This window comes from Benincasa hispida, chromosome 12, assembly GCF_009727055.1.
Source record: "Benincasa hispida cultivar B227 chromosome 12, ASM972705v1, whole genome shotgun sequence".
Taxonomy (NCBI): Eukaryota; Viridiplantae; Streptophyta; class Magnoliopsida; order Cucurbitales; family Cucurbitaceae; genus Benincasa; species Benincasa hispida.
In genome coordinates, this window is record NC_052360.1 from 23,558,333 (window position 1) to 23,576,840 (window position 18,508).

The 18,508-nt window shown below is 34.3% G+C and overlaps 1 protein-coding gene across 1 annotated transcript; it reads right to left on the bottom strand.

Moving 5' to 3' along the window:
* Positions 1-12,331: 12,331 nt before the first annotated feature.
* LOC120067456 lies at positions 12,332-12,853 on the bottom strand. The gene has a single exon (XM_039019016.1). It carries the CDS (start codon positions 12,851-12,853, stop codon positions 12,332-12,334), a length of 522 nt encoding a protein of 173 aa, XP_038874944.1.
* Between the last annotated feature and the right edge of the window lie 5,655 nt (positions 12,854-18,508).

Consider the following 18,508-nt stretch of genomic DNA (forward strand, 5'->3'; position numbering starts at 1 on the left):
AATATATATGTATATGAAGATTTAAATTTTTGGCTTTTTAGTCAATGATAGTACAAATTTCTTAATTAATTGAGTTAAACATAGGTTGTCAGTACTAGGAGAAGAAAAGACAATACGACGTATGATAAATGTAGCATAAACGACAAAATAAATATAGTAAATAAAGTCTATTAAGCTTACCTTTCTCTCGTTTTCAAGTTAACTAGTCAAGTTAATAAATTACAATATAATGAATAAAAGCAATAAGAAATAGAAATAACATCGTAGATATACATTAATTTATCTTAAATTAAGAGTATGGAAGTTTGAACTTTTGACTTCAAAATAGATCGTCAATCATCGTTGAGCCTCACTTTAAAGAAATATTATCTTTTTTAATATATTATTATTATTATTATAAGATTTCTAATAGATGTGCGAGATTAGGCTTAGATTCCAACAGGAATTTAAAATTTTAATGCAGAAATTAATTATTTGATTATTTGTGTATCTCTTAAATGATGAGATATGATTTTGCGCCCATCAATAAGCTCAATTCTTAATTATTTGGGTCAATTACTCCTTTTCACATAAAAAAAACAGCTAGCACTTTTTATTTTTCAATTCCTATTTTTTTTTTTCTAAAAAAGAAAATTAAACAGAAAATTAGGTGGCTTGATGTGATCCCAATATGCATATGTATATACTATACCCTATTCATTTTCCTTTTTTTTTTTTTTTTTTTTTTTTTTTTTTTTTTTTTTTTTTTTTTTTGTTTTTATTTTGTTAGTGCCTTTGTGAATGACTTTTATTCTAATATGGTATATATATTTCTCTATTAAATAAATAATAGTAGTTTAATGAACCGATTACCTAATATATATGACGTCAGAAATTAATTCTTCTCCAAAAATTTTGAAATTATAAATTTAAGATCGGTTTGGATTGACTAGTGAAAAAAATGTTTTTCAAAAAAGTCATTTTTATTTAAACTATTTTTGTAATACATTTTGAAAATGTTTAAAAAACTATTTTAACCAGTTGCCAAATACTTTAATTTCTTTTAAAATGACTTATTTTTCAAAATTAAATATTTGAAAAGTTAAACGAAACACATCCTTAATTTTTTTCATTTTGAATATTTAAAATTCACATATCAAATACAAAATTAAAAGTATAAGTTTCCATTATAATAGACATAAATTTTAAATTTATATCTAATAGATCAATTTACTTTTAATAATTTCAAGATATTCAAGAATTCATTAGACACTAAATTGAAAGTTCTAATTTTCTAGGATAATATTAGACACAATCTAATAGTTGAAGGATATATTGGACAATGGACACCTTTTAAAAGTTATTTAAGAACCAATAAGCATAAACTTGATCAAATCAGTGTAAAGACTAAACTTGTGATTTGACCTTAAAAAAAAACCTAGTAGCACATTAGAATTTACACATTAATTACGATTCTATTTCTGTCATCGGTTTATCACTACGAGATATTGGATAATTTTAATCTAAAAGATAACATGTTTTTTCTCCTCAATGATCTCGAACAAAAAAAAAAAAAAAACATTATATCTATACATGTCGGTTTGATTACATCATTAAGTATTTAATTATACTTTTATTTAGTTCTCTACTATTTACATTACTGATAAAAGTAACATTGACATCATTGGTAATGTTGATGATTGAACTAATTTTGGTTTAAATTGAGAAGAAAAATGAACATGTGGGTTGTTGTTTTCCTTTCATCTCAAACATTTGGCTTTAGTGAGTTCCTATTAAGTTGTTTCCTTGGACAAAGGTGTTTCAAAGGGAAGCCCACTCTTTTTCAGGCAAATAATAATAATAAAAAAAAAAATATTAAATATAAATAAAATAAAAAACTTCATAGAAGAAACACAAATCACTCTCATAGACATTATATCAAACATGTCACATGCATGCATTGTATTCTTTTTCTTGGTATTAAGATTGGCTCAAATTGGTGCTCCATGGATCACTCACATTCACAAAGAAAGAAATAGATTCTCTATCACTTTTATTTATTTATTTATATGTTTTCTTAAAAAAGGGTGTTGGTTGTGGTTCAAGCATCTTGACCACCAAAAATTATGGAATTTCCCTAAAACATATTAATAATATTTTTGTATTAAAATATAAAAAAATTTCTATGCTTTAAACTCATATCCAAAGTGGGTTATTATTATTATTATTTTATGTATTGGGTTTTGGCCTTATGGGAAATTTTAAGGGAATATAATATAAATATGATCAAGAAGTTTGAATGGGTGCATTCCAAAACAAAAAAGCAAAAAAAGTGGGGAGCATTTTAGAAAATCTAAATCAATTTAGTTTGATGATAATTACTAATTGTGATAAATATTTTCTTTCTCTTTCAAATTTGATTATATGAAAATTACATTTAAAAATGTAATATAGATATTTAATATCTAATATTAATTTTTTTTGAATGATTTAAATATATTTTAAATTAAAGTGCGAAAAGTGATTTAAATCAATTTAAAATAAAAATAGCAACCGAAAGAATGAAAGGTGAAATAATTTATGTTCTTAAGAAAATCCATTTTAAGGGTAGTGACAAGGATAGAGATTCTCAGGGAATATTTATTTGTGGAAGGGGTTTGTTGGGAATTTTATTTCTTCTTAGCTAGAATGTGGAACAATTTTTAGTTAAATTAGTTTATTCCTTTTCTTTTTATGAATGTAAACATTAATTTATTGTTACTAAAAAAAAATGCCATTTTTCTATTTTGAGAAAAAAGGTATATTATAATATTTATGAAACTATAAATTAGCATATCACGTGAAGAAAATATATTAACTCTAAATTAATAAAATAAAATAGGGATTAGGAAATGAGATGGAGATCCATATATATTTTTCATTATTATCTTCGAAATTTTCAAATAAAAATTACCTTAAAAATCCTTATTTGAAAAAAAATGAAGATAAAAGAAGTTTATTGAAATTAGTTGGAATAGAAAAATTGTAATTGAAAAGATTTAAACTTATTAGTTAAAAAAGCCCTCTTATATGTAAAATTGAAATCTTGCCAAATTCGGCTGATTTGGAATAGAAACTAAAATAAATAGTACAAAAAACAAATAAATAAACAAAACTCCCCAATATGGGCTTCTCTATGAAGGCCGACCAAGATTTGGGCCCATTTCTTAGGCGTTGGGTCGGCCTAGTAAGCTACTTTTTGGGCCTACTATGCCAGTCCCACCTTGAATTGATTTATAACCCAAGTTCTTATAATTTTTTTTTTGAGATAAAGGAAAGTGGAGCATGAGTTAGGTACAACCTAATCGTTGTTTTCTTTTAAGAAATTTACATTTACATCAAGAGTATTGAGTCTAAAATTTAAATCAACTATTACTCCGATAGGCTGGGGCTCTTACTCTATCATATCGGTCTTTTTGGTCCATTATTTGATCAGGAAAAGACCTAAAAGTTTGAGCTAAGGTCATGGAGGTGGAAAACTTGTATTTGAAGTCTTAGGGTCTGTTTGGATTGACTTAAGAAAAAAGTGATTTAAAAAAAACTCATATTTATTTAAACACTTTTGATAAAAATTGATTTTTAAATGTATTTTGAGTAGTTGCCAAATAATCCAATGTATTTCAAAATGACTTATTGTTTAAATTAAACACTTGAAAATACAATCCAAACATACCCTTAATTCTATCGGTGATTTTATTGGAGCTTGTTCTTCCAATGTTTGTTGAATCCCTCCTCAATTGATGGGTCTTTTTTTTTTTTTTTTTTTTTTTTTTTTCCAATTTTGTGAAAAGTGAAAGTTAAAAAAAATGCTCTTTCTTAGTTGGGACTTTTTATTGTATTCTTTGTGGGGTGGAGGAAGGTGTTGATCACATTATGTGGAGTTAGCGATTGTGCCGGGTGATATGAAGTTTGGTTTTCAACTTGCTAAACACAAGAGATTGAAGGGGAGACTTTTGTGGTTGGCAAATATTCATGTTTTGTTACAAGGGTGTTGTGAGGTAAGAGAAATAATGACACTTTCAAATAGGTGAAAAGGGATTCTAGTGACATATCCTTCCATGTTGGATTCATTGTTTTTCTTTAGATGTAAGTAACCAAGGCGTTTTCTAACTATTCTTTTTTTGGTGGGTTTGGTTTTTTATGTGTCATTATATTATTTTATTTTATTATTAATAAACTCTCGGTTTTTTAATAAAAAAAATGAACTCGAAAAATTAAATAGACAACTACTCCTTTCTAAAAGGTTTTTTTTTTTTTTTTTTTTTAAATGTAAAACTTTCGTATCTATATCAATTTGTATACCTAAATTAGTTAGCATCATGTGTGAATCTTGTGTTTTCAATTTTTAAAAATAATCTTAGATACTAAAATTTAAAAATTATTTACTAAAATATAAAACAAAAAAATAAATATGGTTGTGTTAGGATGGATGCTCTAAAGCCTTGTAGTTAATATGTTATTTGAAATAATGGTTGATTATTTTATATGCTATTATCCATATATCCAAGGTTAATTTACGAAAATTGAACAGTATGTGGTAGACATACAGGTGGATCATGTTAAAGTAATAACCTAAATGGTATGTAGTATATGGATAAAGTTGGGTATATTATCTCCTGATGATGCCACGAATATGGCTTACTTTGTAATTGTTACAAGAGTTGTAAAGTGTTACTAACGATTTGATCTACTCTTTAATGTGGAGACATGCGAGTGAGAGTATTCTATACAAAGAGTTTGTATAAGGCCAGATCGCAAAATAATTAATCTCTTTTTATAACACTGTTCACTGAAGAGATTAAAATTTTATAGGATGACCATAAATAACTATACCTCAATTCTGAGTGAGTTATGAACTCCTGTCTATGAAGTCAATCTTTTGATTTGTATAGGTGAGAGTGACCCGACTTGATGACTCAATAAGCCTATCATTTTAGAGACTTGTCCAAGTAGGGTACTGGAAACATAGCTACACAAGATGGAATTCGCTCCTTTCTATCTTTAGGGTAAGCAAATATTGTGTTAGAAAGTGATGAATGAAATTATACCCTTATGCCATTCCTTAATCTCTAAATGGAATGAATAAGGATCCTTAAACACAATGTTTTATTTATATTCAGACCCAAGAGTAAGCCTAAATAGAGGCTTGAAGAATACAAGGTCGAACATAGGGACTATCGACAAGATATGTTGGAATTAATGTTTGATCTTAACGCGATGAGTTTTTCAATTATGCATGGAAAATGTTTCATATAGCTAACTAAATACTAGTTACAAGTGTGGTGAAAGTGGATGATGGTGATTGTGTGAGTGATAGTGATCGATGATGCGTCAAATGGTATGAAGCGTGGAAATGAAGTGGTAAAGATGTGGGTGATTACAAATACTGTGAAGCAGTTGAAGGGATTTGAATACCCTGAAGCAAAAGCAAATGAATGTGTAGTGTCTTGATTTCATTTTATAGAACACAAACTTCAGAGGAAAAGAAACTACGATAAACACAATTAACTAAGCAAGCATATCTACTCTAAATACAGAGAGGAGAAGGGATTGAGAAACTCACCCTTGAAGAACCCAAATTTTCACTTTTTCTCTCCAATAGCACGAACAGTCCACTACTTCTCTTAATCTTCCGAACTCGACACCATGAACACAACGAACAGTGTAACAAAAAAGATATCATCACAAATCTTCCTTGTTATTCTCAAGGATAAGGATCAATAGACAATATGTAGGCTTCTATGTTTTTAATTTTTGTGTGGTTGGGATGTTAAGAGAGTTTTTCTGAGAGAGCATAAAACACACAGAGATCTTGTTTGGGAGGTTGAGATAGAGTGATGAAGATGATGAATAAAAATCAATCTCCTCTTATATATGTTGCATGTAATTGAGAGAAAAAAATAAAGGGTTGAGGGGAGTTATCAAAATAAATTTTTTTTTTGAATTTATATATATTAAATTATATATTATATCACATATAACATATAACCTATAGTTTATAATTCTCTCATATAGTTTATTATTCTCTCATATAACCTATAGTATTAATATAAATCATATTCATATTAATTTTAACCTATAGNATCATATACATTACATTAATTGTATCTTATATAATTAATTTCCTTTAATTAATTTGAACAATTCGAATTAATCTAGAATCAATTAATTCTCACTAATCCTTATTGAGCTAACAACGGGACCTTATGAATATATAGACTGAAGCTCCAATGATAATTGATTAATTAATTAAACTCTTTAGTTAAATTAATCAACATTCTTTAACTGTCAGTCACTCCACTAAAGATCGACAACTGCACTCTTCGCATTATAGTTATATTTCTGTGTCTATTGGATATAACCAATCAACAACGCATTGACCCTTCACAGATTGTTCATAAGTACAACTTGGTCAAAACTACCGTTCTACCGTTGCAGTTACATCTAACTCTAGGGTGTTTAAAAAACCTGATGATCCGAAAAAATCGATCAACCCAACCCAACCCGTACGGTTTGGGTTGGGTGATGAACTCATTTGGGTTGGGTTGGATTCAAATAAATGAAAATTTTATGGATTGGGTTGGTTCATGGGTTCACGTAATATAACCTAAACCAACCCGAACCAACCCAAGTTTATTATTAACTTTAAAATATATTTTTCTTATTATTTATAACACAATTATTTATACATTTATTGATTTTAATTTTATTTAATTCCAATATTTTTTTAATAATTTATTCTTCAACAACTCTTAAAAGTAGTTTCTTTGCACTTTAAAAAGAAAATTTTCACTATATAAATTGAAATTGAGTTGTTAATCTTAATTCAATATATGAAAATAATTAAATTAGATTTTTACATATTTACGTTTTGCTTCTTTTTAGAATAAAATTTTAAATAAATGACCCGATTAACCCGAACCAACCTAACCCAAATATTTCATAGTTAGGTTGGGTTGGGTTCATTTTTTAATAAAGGTTATTTGGGTTGAAAAATTTACAACCCGAACAATTGAGTTGGGTCTAAAAAGTCTTTCAACCCAACCTACCCAACCCATGAACACCCCTATCTAACTCCTTAAGTATCACTGATCCTTCTAATGAACAATTAGTAATAGTCCAACTATAACTGAACCTTTCTCGGGCCAAGAGAGGGTCACCACATTATTCAAGACCCGGAATCAGCCTTAAGGGAGCAATTTATCTACTTATTCTAACAATAAAGAAGAAGTGAATTCCTTCTTGTGTAGTTGTGTTCCCAGCTTCCCAATCAGACGAATCTACAAAATGGTAGGCATATTGAATTGGTGAAACTGGCCACTATCACCCATGTAGATCAAAGGACTACCCTCATAGACAGAATTTCACAACTCACTCAGGATTAAGATTAAGTCACCTATGGTCATCCTGGTGAAATGTAAGTCTTTTTTAGCAATGGAGTTACAAAGAGAGACTATTCATTTCGTGGTCCAATCTTATACAAACTCTTTGTATAGGATACCCCCGCTTACATGTCTCCACATGAATGATTAAGATCAAATCATTTGTAACACTTTACAACAATCGTAACAATTATAAAACGGGTCATATCCATAGTGTCACAAGGATAAGATACCCAGCCGTATCCATCTACTACAGATCGTTCAGGTTATTACTTAAACATGATCCACCTGTATGTCTCTAAATACATGTTTAAGTTACATCTAATAAAACGGGTCATATCCATCTACTACAGATTGTCCAGGTTATTACTTAAACATGATCCACCTGTATGTCTCTAAATACATGTTTAAGTTACATCTAATAAAACGGGTCGTATCCATCTACTATAGATCGTTCAGATTATTACTTAAACATGATCCACCTGTATGTCTCTAAATACATGTTTAAATTACATCTAATAACCTTAGATTTTAGTTTATTGATTTTGAGTTAATGCAACTAAATGTCAAATAAAATACAACTTATTTTTATTAGATAATAATATGTTGTACCATTATAATTTACAAAATACAAGACCACGAGACTTAAGGCATCAAACCCAACAATCTTCTACTTATCCTAAAGCTAGTGGGGTGTACAAATACAAAGTAAAAATATAAGGTACAGTACACAAAACAATAAACCAGGGCATACACTATATGTCCAGTAAAATCTCCCACTTGCCCTAGACTAGATGTGACGTGTTTTGTACACCCAGACTTTCCACGTGACCCTCAAACACTTTAGCTGTGAAAGCCTTTGTAAATGGATCAAAAACATTGTGCTTTGAAGCGATCTTCATGACGATCACGTCCCTCAATGCACAATCTCCTAGATGAGATGATATTTGCGCTCTATGTGCTTTCCACGCTTGTGACTTCTTGGCTCTCTGGAATTTGCCACAACACCACTCTTATCACAATAAATGGTGATGGGTTTGACATGTTTGGGACAACTTCAATATCAGTAAAAAATTTCTTAAGCCATACAACCTCTTTGGCAGCTTCATAAGTCGCTATATACTCTACCTTTATGGTAGAGTCCGCTATGCAACCTTGTTTTGTGTTTCTCCAGACTATAGCTCCTCCGTTAAGAGTGAACACTAACCCTGAAATGGATTTCTTAGAATTTCTATCAATTTGAAAATCATAATCAGTGTATCCTATAAGGATTAAATCTTTAGACCCATGCATAAGTAAGTAATCTCTCGTTCTCCGATAATACTTGAGGATGGTTTTAATGGCTGTTCTGTGATCTAATCTTGGATTAGATTGATATCTACTGACTATCCCCACTGCATAGCAAATGTCAGATCTAGTATATAATGGTTTTAATAGTTGTTGCTGTAGGCAGGCTGAAGTTATTTGTTGACAAGAAACGTTATCTGTTACTGGATAATATTTTTGTAGTTCCTCATATTAAGAGGAACTTAATCTCGGTTTCTTGTCTCATTGAACAAGGATATACCATCTCCTTTTCTGAGAATAAAGTGTTTATTTTCAAGAATGGAATGTAGATTGGTTATGGTTCAATGGAAAATAACTTATATGTACTAAGGTCGTTAGTCATAAATGCCTTGTTTAACACTAAAATGTTCAGCACGGCAACAACAGCTAAAAGACCAAAAGTTTCTCCAAAGGAAAACACCCATCTTTGGCATCTAAGGTTAGGTCACATCAACCTTATTAAGATTGAGAAATTGGTGCAAAGTGAACTTCTAAAGAGTTTAGAAGAAAAACCCTTGCCGGTATGTCAATCATGCCTCGAAGGCAAGATGACCAAATGACCTTTTACTGGAAAAGGTTATAAAGCCAAGGAAGCCTTGGAGCTTATAAATTCAGACCTCTGTGGTCCGATGAATGTTAGAGCTTGAGGTGGGTATGAACCCATCGGAGAACGAGGGTCTACATGCTTGTGTATGGAGATAAGAATCGGATCCTTACGGGATACAACGTTGCTGATCCCTTTACAAAGGCCCTCACGACTAAAGTGTTCGAGGGTCATCTAAAAAGTCTGGGTCTGCGGGACATGCGGCATCTTGTCTAGGGCAAGTGGGAGATGATACTGGGGTATGCCGTAGTTTATTGTATATTGTACATTTTTATATTGTATTGTACATTGGTAATAAACCTCTATTGTAATTTTGTATCAAATATTTGACAAGCATCTTGTCAATATATGATGCTTTATGATGCTTGAGATAAGGCCAGTGCTTTGTTCTTACGATCTCTGAAGATTCAGATCCCTAGAACAACCTGCGCTTCTCTCAAATCTTTCATTTGGAATTGAACCGCTAACCACTATTTAACATCAGTCAGGAGACCTACATAATTCCCAATGAGTAGTGTATCGTCCACGTACAACATTAAGAAAACTACTGAACTATTGATGATTTTCTTGTAAACACAAAGATCATCAACATTTTGATCAAAATCATAAGATTTGATCGCAATATCAAATCACATATTTCAAGATCGAGAAGCCTGTTTGAGTCCAAAAATGGACCGATTAAGCTTGCAAACCTTTTGTTCTTGACCTTGGGAAATAAATCCCTCTAGTTGTTGCATATAGATGGTCTTTTCAAGATTGCCATTTAGAAAGACAGTCTTGATGTCCATTTTCTAAATCTCATAGTCATAATATGCGGCAATGGACAAGAGTATCTAGATATACTTTAACATGGAAATAGGTGAGAAAGTTTTCTCATAGTCAACTCCCTCAACCTGGGTATAACCCTTTACCACCAGTCTAGTCTTAAAGGTCTGCACCATACCATTTATACTCATTTTTCTCCTGTAGATCCACTTGCAACCTTTAGGTTTAACCCCATCAAGCTGATCTACAAGATCCCATATTGAATTGAAGTATATAGACTTCATTTTGTTTTGAGATCCATAGCTTTGATCTGTTCATCTTTGTCTGCATCCTCTATTGCCTGGTTACAGGACAGTGGATCCTCAACACCACCATCTGATATGATGGTTAGGGTTTCTGTTAAACCCATATAACTAATAGATGGGTTCACAATCCTCCTACTACGTCGAGGCTCCCTCAATGATTAAGGTGGATGTGATTGAGTAGATGAACCGACATCAACAACACTTATTGAAGTTTCATTAGTTTTGTTGGAAAACTCATTTAACAATATCTTACTGCATGGTTTATGCTCCCTGATGGGGTTCTCTTCTAAACATGTAGTGTTTGTCGACATAAACACATTATTATCTTTAGGATCATAGAAGTAACCACCTTTCGTTCCCTTAGGGCAACCTACAAATAGGCAAAGTTTTGAATGAGGTTCCAATTTCTTAAGATTAGCCTCAAGCATTGTGCTGGGAAACCCAAAATCCTAAAATTGTGTAAACAACATTTACGATCATTCCATAATTTCAAAGATGTTTTAGGAACACTCTTGGACGGAACACAGTTCAGTCTGTACTGTATAACCCCAAAACGAGTTAGGTAAATGAGCACAACTCATCATAGACTGAACCATGTCCAACAAGGTTCTATTTCTTCTTTTTGATACACCATTCTACTGAGGTGTACCAAGTGTCGAGAGTTGGGATACGATTCCATGTTCTATCAAATAGTCCTTGAATCTCAAATCTATATACTTTTCACCTCGATTAGTTTGAAGTATCTTAATCGTTTTATATAACCAATTCTTAACATCAACCTTGTACTCCTTGAATCTTTCAAGAGCTTCAAACTTATGTTGCTTTAAGCAAATATACCCATACCTATAATAATCATCTATAAAAGAGATGAAATATTCAAATCCTCCCCTTGCATTAACATTCATAGGACCACAGAGGTCTGAATATACAAGTTCCAAGGGTTCTTTGGCTCTATGATCTTTTCCAATAAAAGGTCTTTTAGTCATTTTGCCTTCAACGCATGACTCACATTCTAGTAAATAATTTTCTTCTAACTCGCTTAGAAGTCCATTCTTAACCAATCACTTAATTCTATTGAGATTTATGTGACCTAATCTTAGGTGCCAAAGTTGGACATTTTCTTTAGGAGAAACTTTTTGTCTTTTATTCAGAGTTATTGCAGTTTTGAACATTTTAGTATTAAAAAGGGCCTTAGATGCTAACGACCTTAGCACATAAAGATTACTTTCTAAGTTTACTTAACAAATAAAAGCATCATTTGTGTAAACAAACAGTTTATTTACATTGACATTAATACAATATTTTTGTTCAAGCTAATATTTTACAGAAATCAGGTTCCTCTTTAAATCAGGAATCACATAAATATTATCTAATAATAAATATGATTTCTGTAAAAGTAATTGGAGACATCCCACTACTACAGTTGAGATGACTTGCCCAGTTCCTCCATGTATAGTCATCTCACCAGTCCTGAGCTACAACTAGGAACTAATTCCTTGAAAGAACAAACATGATTAATGGCGCCCGAATCAATTATCCAAGCTAAATCACCATTCTTCAATAAGCAAGTTTTTAGTACTAGTAAATCACATTTACCTTGTTTGACTTTCTTCCTTTCTGCCAAATACTTGGGACAATTCCATCTCTAGTGTCCCTTTTGGTTACAATAGAAGCAGATTCCTTTGGCAACCTTGGCTTTCTTGCCCCTCTGGGTCGCAATAGGGTTAACTTTCTTCTGACCTTTCTTCTTCTTCTTTCACTTTTTGGTGTCGGAAGAAGAAGGTATAAACTTCATTCCAGAGTGGAACCTTTATGGAACTTTTTCGAGGAAGTGGCAACATTTGCCTCTTCCTTCTACTCCTTGAATTTCATCAAGGAATGGTAAGTCTGTAGTTCATTAAAGAGGGTGGTCAGATTGTAGTCTAGCTTGTTCATAACATCATTACTATGGAACTGGAGGAAACTCTCAGGTAAAGTCTCCAGGATGAAGCTAATCTGACTGGCTTCGTCAATGACAGATCCATCCGAGCCACATTAAAGTGGACCATCATGTTTAGAACTTGTTCTTGAAGAAAGACCCCTTTTTTCATATGGGCAATAAAGATGTATTTAAGAGCGTCATGTTGGAGTTGGGTGGATGGTTGTCCAAACATCTCCCTTAACGAATCTATGATCTGTCTTGCAGTGACCATGTTCTTGTACTTCTTGGCCAAGACTTCAGATAAACTTGCCAAGATATACGCTCGAGCCTCTTCGTTTGCCTTGACCCATCTTTCATATGCATCTCGAACATTTCTAGATGCTCCAGCAGTGGGTACTCGAGAACATTTCTCAACAAGGACAAACCTTAGGTCATCGATAATTAGCATAGTATTTATAGTGTTCTTCCAACTAGTATCGTTATCGTTGTTTAGTTTGTCAATATTTAGCAAATTCAATGTAGCGTTAGTCATTTTGAAGATTGTTGAAACCATACAAATTATTTATATTAGTTATTAAGGCATTACCCAAGAAAAACCAATCAATTTAGCAAAAAACTTATGTACCCTATGTGACCCCTATTTTGTAATGATGCTTCAGTGAGTTAGGGAAAAAGCCATTGTAAGGTGATCAGTTACCCCTTCACTGAATTGAGACATTCTCAAATAACCATTACACCAGAATAACTCTTATCCCTATAACCATTAGTCACCATTATTCGGTCCAGAAATCATTAACTTACTTAACAACTTCCTGTAAGTGTAGCCTGTCACACCCCGCCCCGGATTTGCACTCTCGAGCCCGAGGAGAGGCGTGAGGGACCGCAGATACTACCCTTTTGTGATACCTACTGCCCAACTGAACCTCTTTACTATCCTCAGTCAACTTTAAGTCAAGAAGATAATAACAATTGATTAAGTAGGCCCATTTTATTACAACCATGTAATGTTTATACAACTCCAAAACTTAACTACAAAGTTTACAACAACTGTAAAACCTCCCACAAGTGTAACTGTGGCTTGTGGCAGACCTTGACCTTAGCAGCACCTTGGAACTCCTTAATCTCCGCTACCTGGGGGGGAAGACATAAAACATGGAAAACATGAGCTACAAAGCTCAGTGAGTGGCAACTTTTAAACAAACATAAGTTTGATTACAGAAATTCATCTTTGGAAAAACAATTCCACAATCAACAACAATCACATAGCAAAATATAATCTCCCCAGCTTCACATCAGATCTAGAACAATTCACACACAGATCTCTACTATAGCTGTATGCTACTACATTATAGTCTCGGGTATCATTAAACGCATAGCCAAAGTATCAATCTACAATTTCCGTATGACGGCAATTAAAGGACTCACGGAACTAAGTATATCGGAAAGATCAATACATGCCAATAAAGTAAAAGACAAGTTATGACATTTGACGAGCCGCACCATGAGTGCAACAGTTCAAGTGCACCCCAAACCATTGCAAATCCGATCAACTTATTTATTAGGTGTAGCACACTTATCTCACTCAACGGGTCGGAACCTTGTTGGGAGCTCGTAATGGGAAAAGCATCCTAACGAAAGATGAAGTAATACAATTTTGGCCTGCACCTGCACACAACTGATACTCAATATTACACGTTATGTTGATGCTTAATCAGCTCTTAACATACCCCATCCTGACTAGGATAATAAGCAGCCAGGTACCGCAAGGAAAGCAATCATAATAAAACCCAAATCTAAGACTACGCTTTCACTAAGTAAACCAACAATTTATTTTGAAGAATATCTATAAAAGCTCATCGCGCAAAATAATCTATTTCCTCTCCGACTAGGAAAAAGTAGGGTATGTAAAATTAACACTCAGTTTATGCGTATAATATCTTCGTAATGCATCAAATTATTATTGATGAATTTACCACTACGCTATTTTCAAACAAAACGTCACAGGCTAACTCTCTGATAATTGCGAAATTACTTAAGCACAAATCAATATTATCCAAAAAAACTACAAAATCAGTGAATCAACCAAACATAAAGATTCATTCTCACTTTTCTTTTATCTGATCAAATTGCAAGCTGCCAAAAATTAAACATTTCCTCAGAATGGCGCGCCGGAGGTGGAAGCGACTATAGTAGTATAAAAATGATATCATGTAATATATTATACCTATTTTCTCTACTATGATTAACATTCTACTTACTATTATTCTCTATGTTAAAGGAATTGGGTTAAATGATTCATTAAAATCAAACACAAGTCCATGTAAAGCAACGGAGTAAGGAGAGACATTTGTTAAGGGAAATCACATCTCTAACACCACTTTGTGGTTTTATATAAGGATCATTGGCTAAGACTAAAGTGGTATAGGAAACAATGCTCCCCTCCGGTGGCCAATGACATGTAGGGTAAATGTATTGCCTTAACCTTAGGTTTCCTTGAGATCTCTTCCCTGTTTGTAACCCTCCTAAATTCTAGATAATTCCACACTGATATCTAAGGTAAAGATTACACATAATTCTATAAACACTCTACCTCATTTTACAAGATATCACTCTGCGTGATCCTATAGAACAATGTAAATCTCAATAAATTGTTCGAATCGAGTGGAAAGCTCTCTAGCATCATCACTTAACCAATGTTCACCGTGAAATAATTAGATCCATAATCTTTCGTGATGGTCGGAATCATCAAAAAATCAAGAATTGACGAAGCTTACTCGACAGCTCGCCCTTCTTCTTTTCCTCTTCTCCTGCCCGATTCCTTGGATCTTCTTCTTCGGCAGACCTACCCTATAAAACTAGACTCTTAGAGCTTTTAGGTGACTATTGAAATCAACTACCAAACGCACGAGTATTCTGGGAGATATCCTCGTCCCAAATTGATCGCTACTTCCAGACCTTCATGTTCGACAGCATCTCTCCTTTGAGAACCTCTTGACCAACGCATGGTCTGCTTACCAACGGCATGCGTTCCTTCATCAACCCATAAATTCTCACAATTAGCCTTCACACAGTCTTCCTAATGACCTTTAAAGAGAATTTGACGTTATCAATCTGAAGAGAAGTCCTTGGCCCTATTTATAGGGCGTCCAAATCTCCTCCAGTGCGACACCTTCTGCTTGGCCGCATGTCCAAGTGTCCTTTCCCTTATACTATTAAACGTAAACCTTCAGGCCATCGCAATCCAAGGTGTCTTCTCCTTCTTTTGCCAACCATAGTGCTCAAATTTGCAATGTCTTCTGTGCATCTACCTTACTGCTTGAGCCCAAGATTTCTCCCAACAAGCCATATGTTTGAATGATTTAGCATCACCCATGGAGCATTCCACTCCTAATGGTCCGCAAGCCCATCTGGCCGATTGCTCCCATCACATGGCCTTCTATGTCAAACTATCCTCACAAAATGCGTTCATCCATACTTCATATGCATCCTATCCAACTGGTGCAAACATCTTCATGTCGGACACCACACCATTGCGCGCATGTGTCCATCCCATCTTTGCGCTTTGCAGGTGGTCTTTTTTAACCTCAACATGCACACCCTTTCGCCATTGCTGCCTAGCACCTTCTCCCCATACTGTGACACTACTAAACGCAGCCTTACCTTGTGCATACAAATTACCACTTTGATCACATATGCTAGAGATGCTCGCAAGGCTCATCCTAACCTTATTTGCTTAGCCGTGCCAATCCCCTTTTCATCGTTAGCCATACATCAAACTTCATGCTTTTCTTTATCAATGCATCATTGAGGTCATACTAAAAACTAAGACATTCGCATCTTGGCCGCATAATTTTCCTCTCCAGCATGGCTTACCTTGAGCTTACTATGTGCTCAACTAGGATTTAATGACCCAAAATTCTTCCAACACATACTATTTTCCTTGTCTATGGCCCACCACTGGCCCTCGCGATTGTCCTTGTAGATAGCACATCACCAATGCATAGCAAACCCTTGAGTCAAGGTCTGATACTAACAACCTCCATTGGTCATCATCGCCTAGCTCTTGCTAACGCATCCCTTATGACAACGCATGTAATGTGCTCTTGTGCTTCTAACGTCTTAGTCTCTTGCTCCTAGACCCAACGCAATAACCTCAACACACCTTATGTACAGTAAGCCTTGAGCAACGCAAGGACATTTCAAACCATGCATTCACCATGGCTTGTCCTCTCATTCGCCTAGCTCATTCTTTTGTAGCAAGGTTGGCCGCATAGCAGTTCATCGCCTATTTCGCATAGCAACATAGCCTACCGAAGCTCTTGCTCATCATGTAGTTGCCTGACGCCCATCGTCTAGTGCAGCACGAACTAGTCTAGCTCATCAACGACTTATTGTCCCAGTATCAACGCCCATCATAGTACGCACCATCGCCAAAGTCATTTCACGTCGCTGATGCTCGTCAGATGTTCAGCAGTGCCACACACTCATCGTCAACGCTATCACCCCATTTTGGAGTGTAGAAAGGCACATTAATGCCATCCGCGTTAGTGTGACTCTGCCGCATCCGAGTCTAAAGCATTCCGCTAACACGGATGCCGGTATGGAATCCGCCCTACGCGACATCGGTACTTTCGGTTAGCTCCACGCATTTGCTACACGATCACCAGTGCTCGCCCTACATGAGAGTCGCATACTCCCCAGTCGTGTTAATACAATTCTGCTCCATATTCCTAGATCGATCGCATACACCCCAGTCGTGTTAAGCATTGCTCATTTGGGCTACAACGATTGTCTGCCTTCAGTCAGGGTTTGTAGCCAAACTCGGCTATAATCATACTTACAACGATAACCAGCGTGCGAACTTCAATGCCCAAACGCACATGTCCCGTCCCGCAACTTGACGCGCAAGGGCACGCGGCAACCGCATGCTTTGCTAACCTCTTAAGACATTGGCTACGTGTGCTTGTCCCCGAATAGCCTTTCCTTTCGGCCACACTTTAGCCTCTTTCAACGCAAATAACTTCTCAAATGTTCATGGCCAACACATGGCACAACACCAACGCTTAGCACAAGGCCAATACATTATCAAATACTTAAACTATTTCTTTCTTGGCTTCTAACGCATGGTTCCTTTTTGGCACCATACTTAAACCAAATTTTCACTGGTTAAGGCTTATCTCAAACCTACTAAACAATCTATTTAAACACTTATAATTTTCCTCCTCTTTAACATAGGATTCAACTTACACTTAGTTAATTCCCTTAATTTTCTACTTAAGTAGGGAAACGGAAATCCGGATTTCACATGACCCTTCATTTTAGACTCTAGAGTTTCGTCCCATGAGCCAACCGTAGGGAAAAATCGATTGATGCAAAAACTAAAGAAGCCTTATCCATTTATGAGTTTGTATAAAATTTCATGCAAAATGTCATCCATAGGGGGACACAAGCAAAGGTGCCTTAAGGCCGAATATGAAACTTTACAACGATGAAAGAGACCGTGGGATGTGTTGACACACGTCTTTGTCCCACTTACTATAAACAATATTTCTACTCACTTTGGTATTGACCTATGCAAACACCATCCGTAGAGGGACACAAGCAAAGGTGTCTTGAGGCCAAGCATAGATCTCACGGTGTGAACTATGTAGGGAGAAATGTGAAAGGAAATTGACATATCATATACATCATTTTCCTCCCACTGAGTATTGAGTGCAAATAGTAGAGAAGATCTTTTAGTGATTCACTGAGTTTTGAAGCTAAGAATTCAAAGAGAGTAGCCTGGATTTTGAGGATTCATCAAAGATACATGTTTTTGAAACCCTTTTCTATCGAAATATGTATTTTCATGCTTTTATAACTCAAAATAAATGTAATTAGAGTGCTTATTGATTATGATTGCTTCCGTTGCATGCTTATTTATCCTATCAATTGGTATTAGAGCATGATTTAAGCAATCAATTAACGTTAATTTGAGTTTGGTGGGTGAATTTCTATGGTTGCATGTTTGGGGACTGATATGGTGCTTCAATCAACTTTGGCATTAGATTTCTCTTTGATTCCTAAGTTAAAATTGTAATTGACTCTTGTTTAATGAGCTTATATGTGTGCTCTAGAGTATGTAATTTATTTGGAGTCAACAGAGTCGAAATTAGGCTGTAATTAAAGTTGGAAGCAAGCAAGGTTC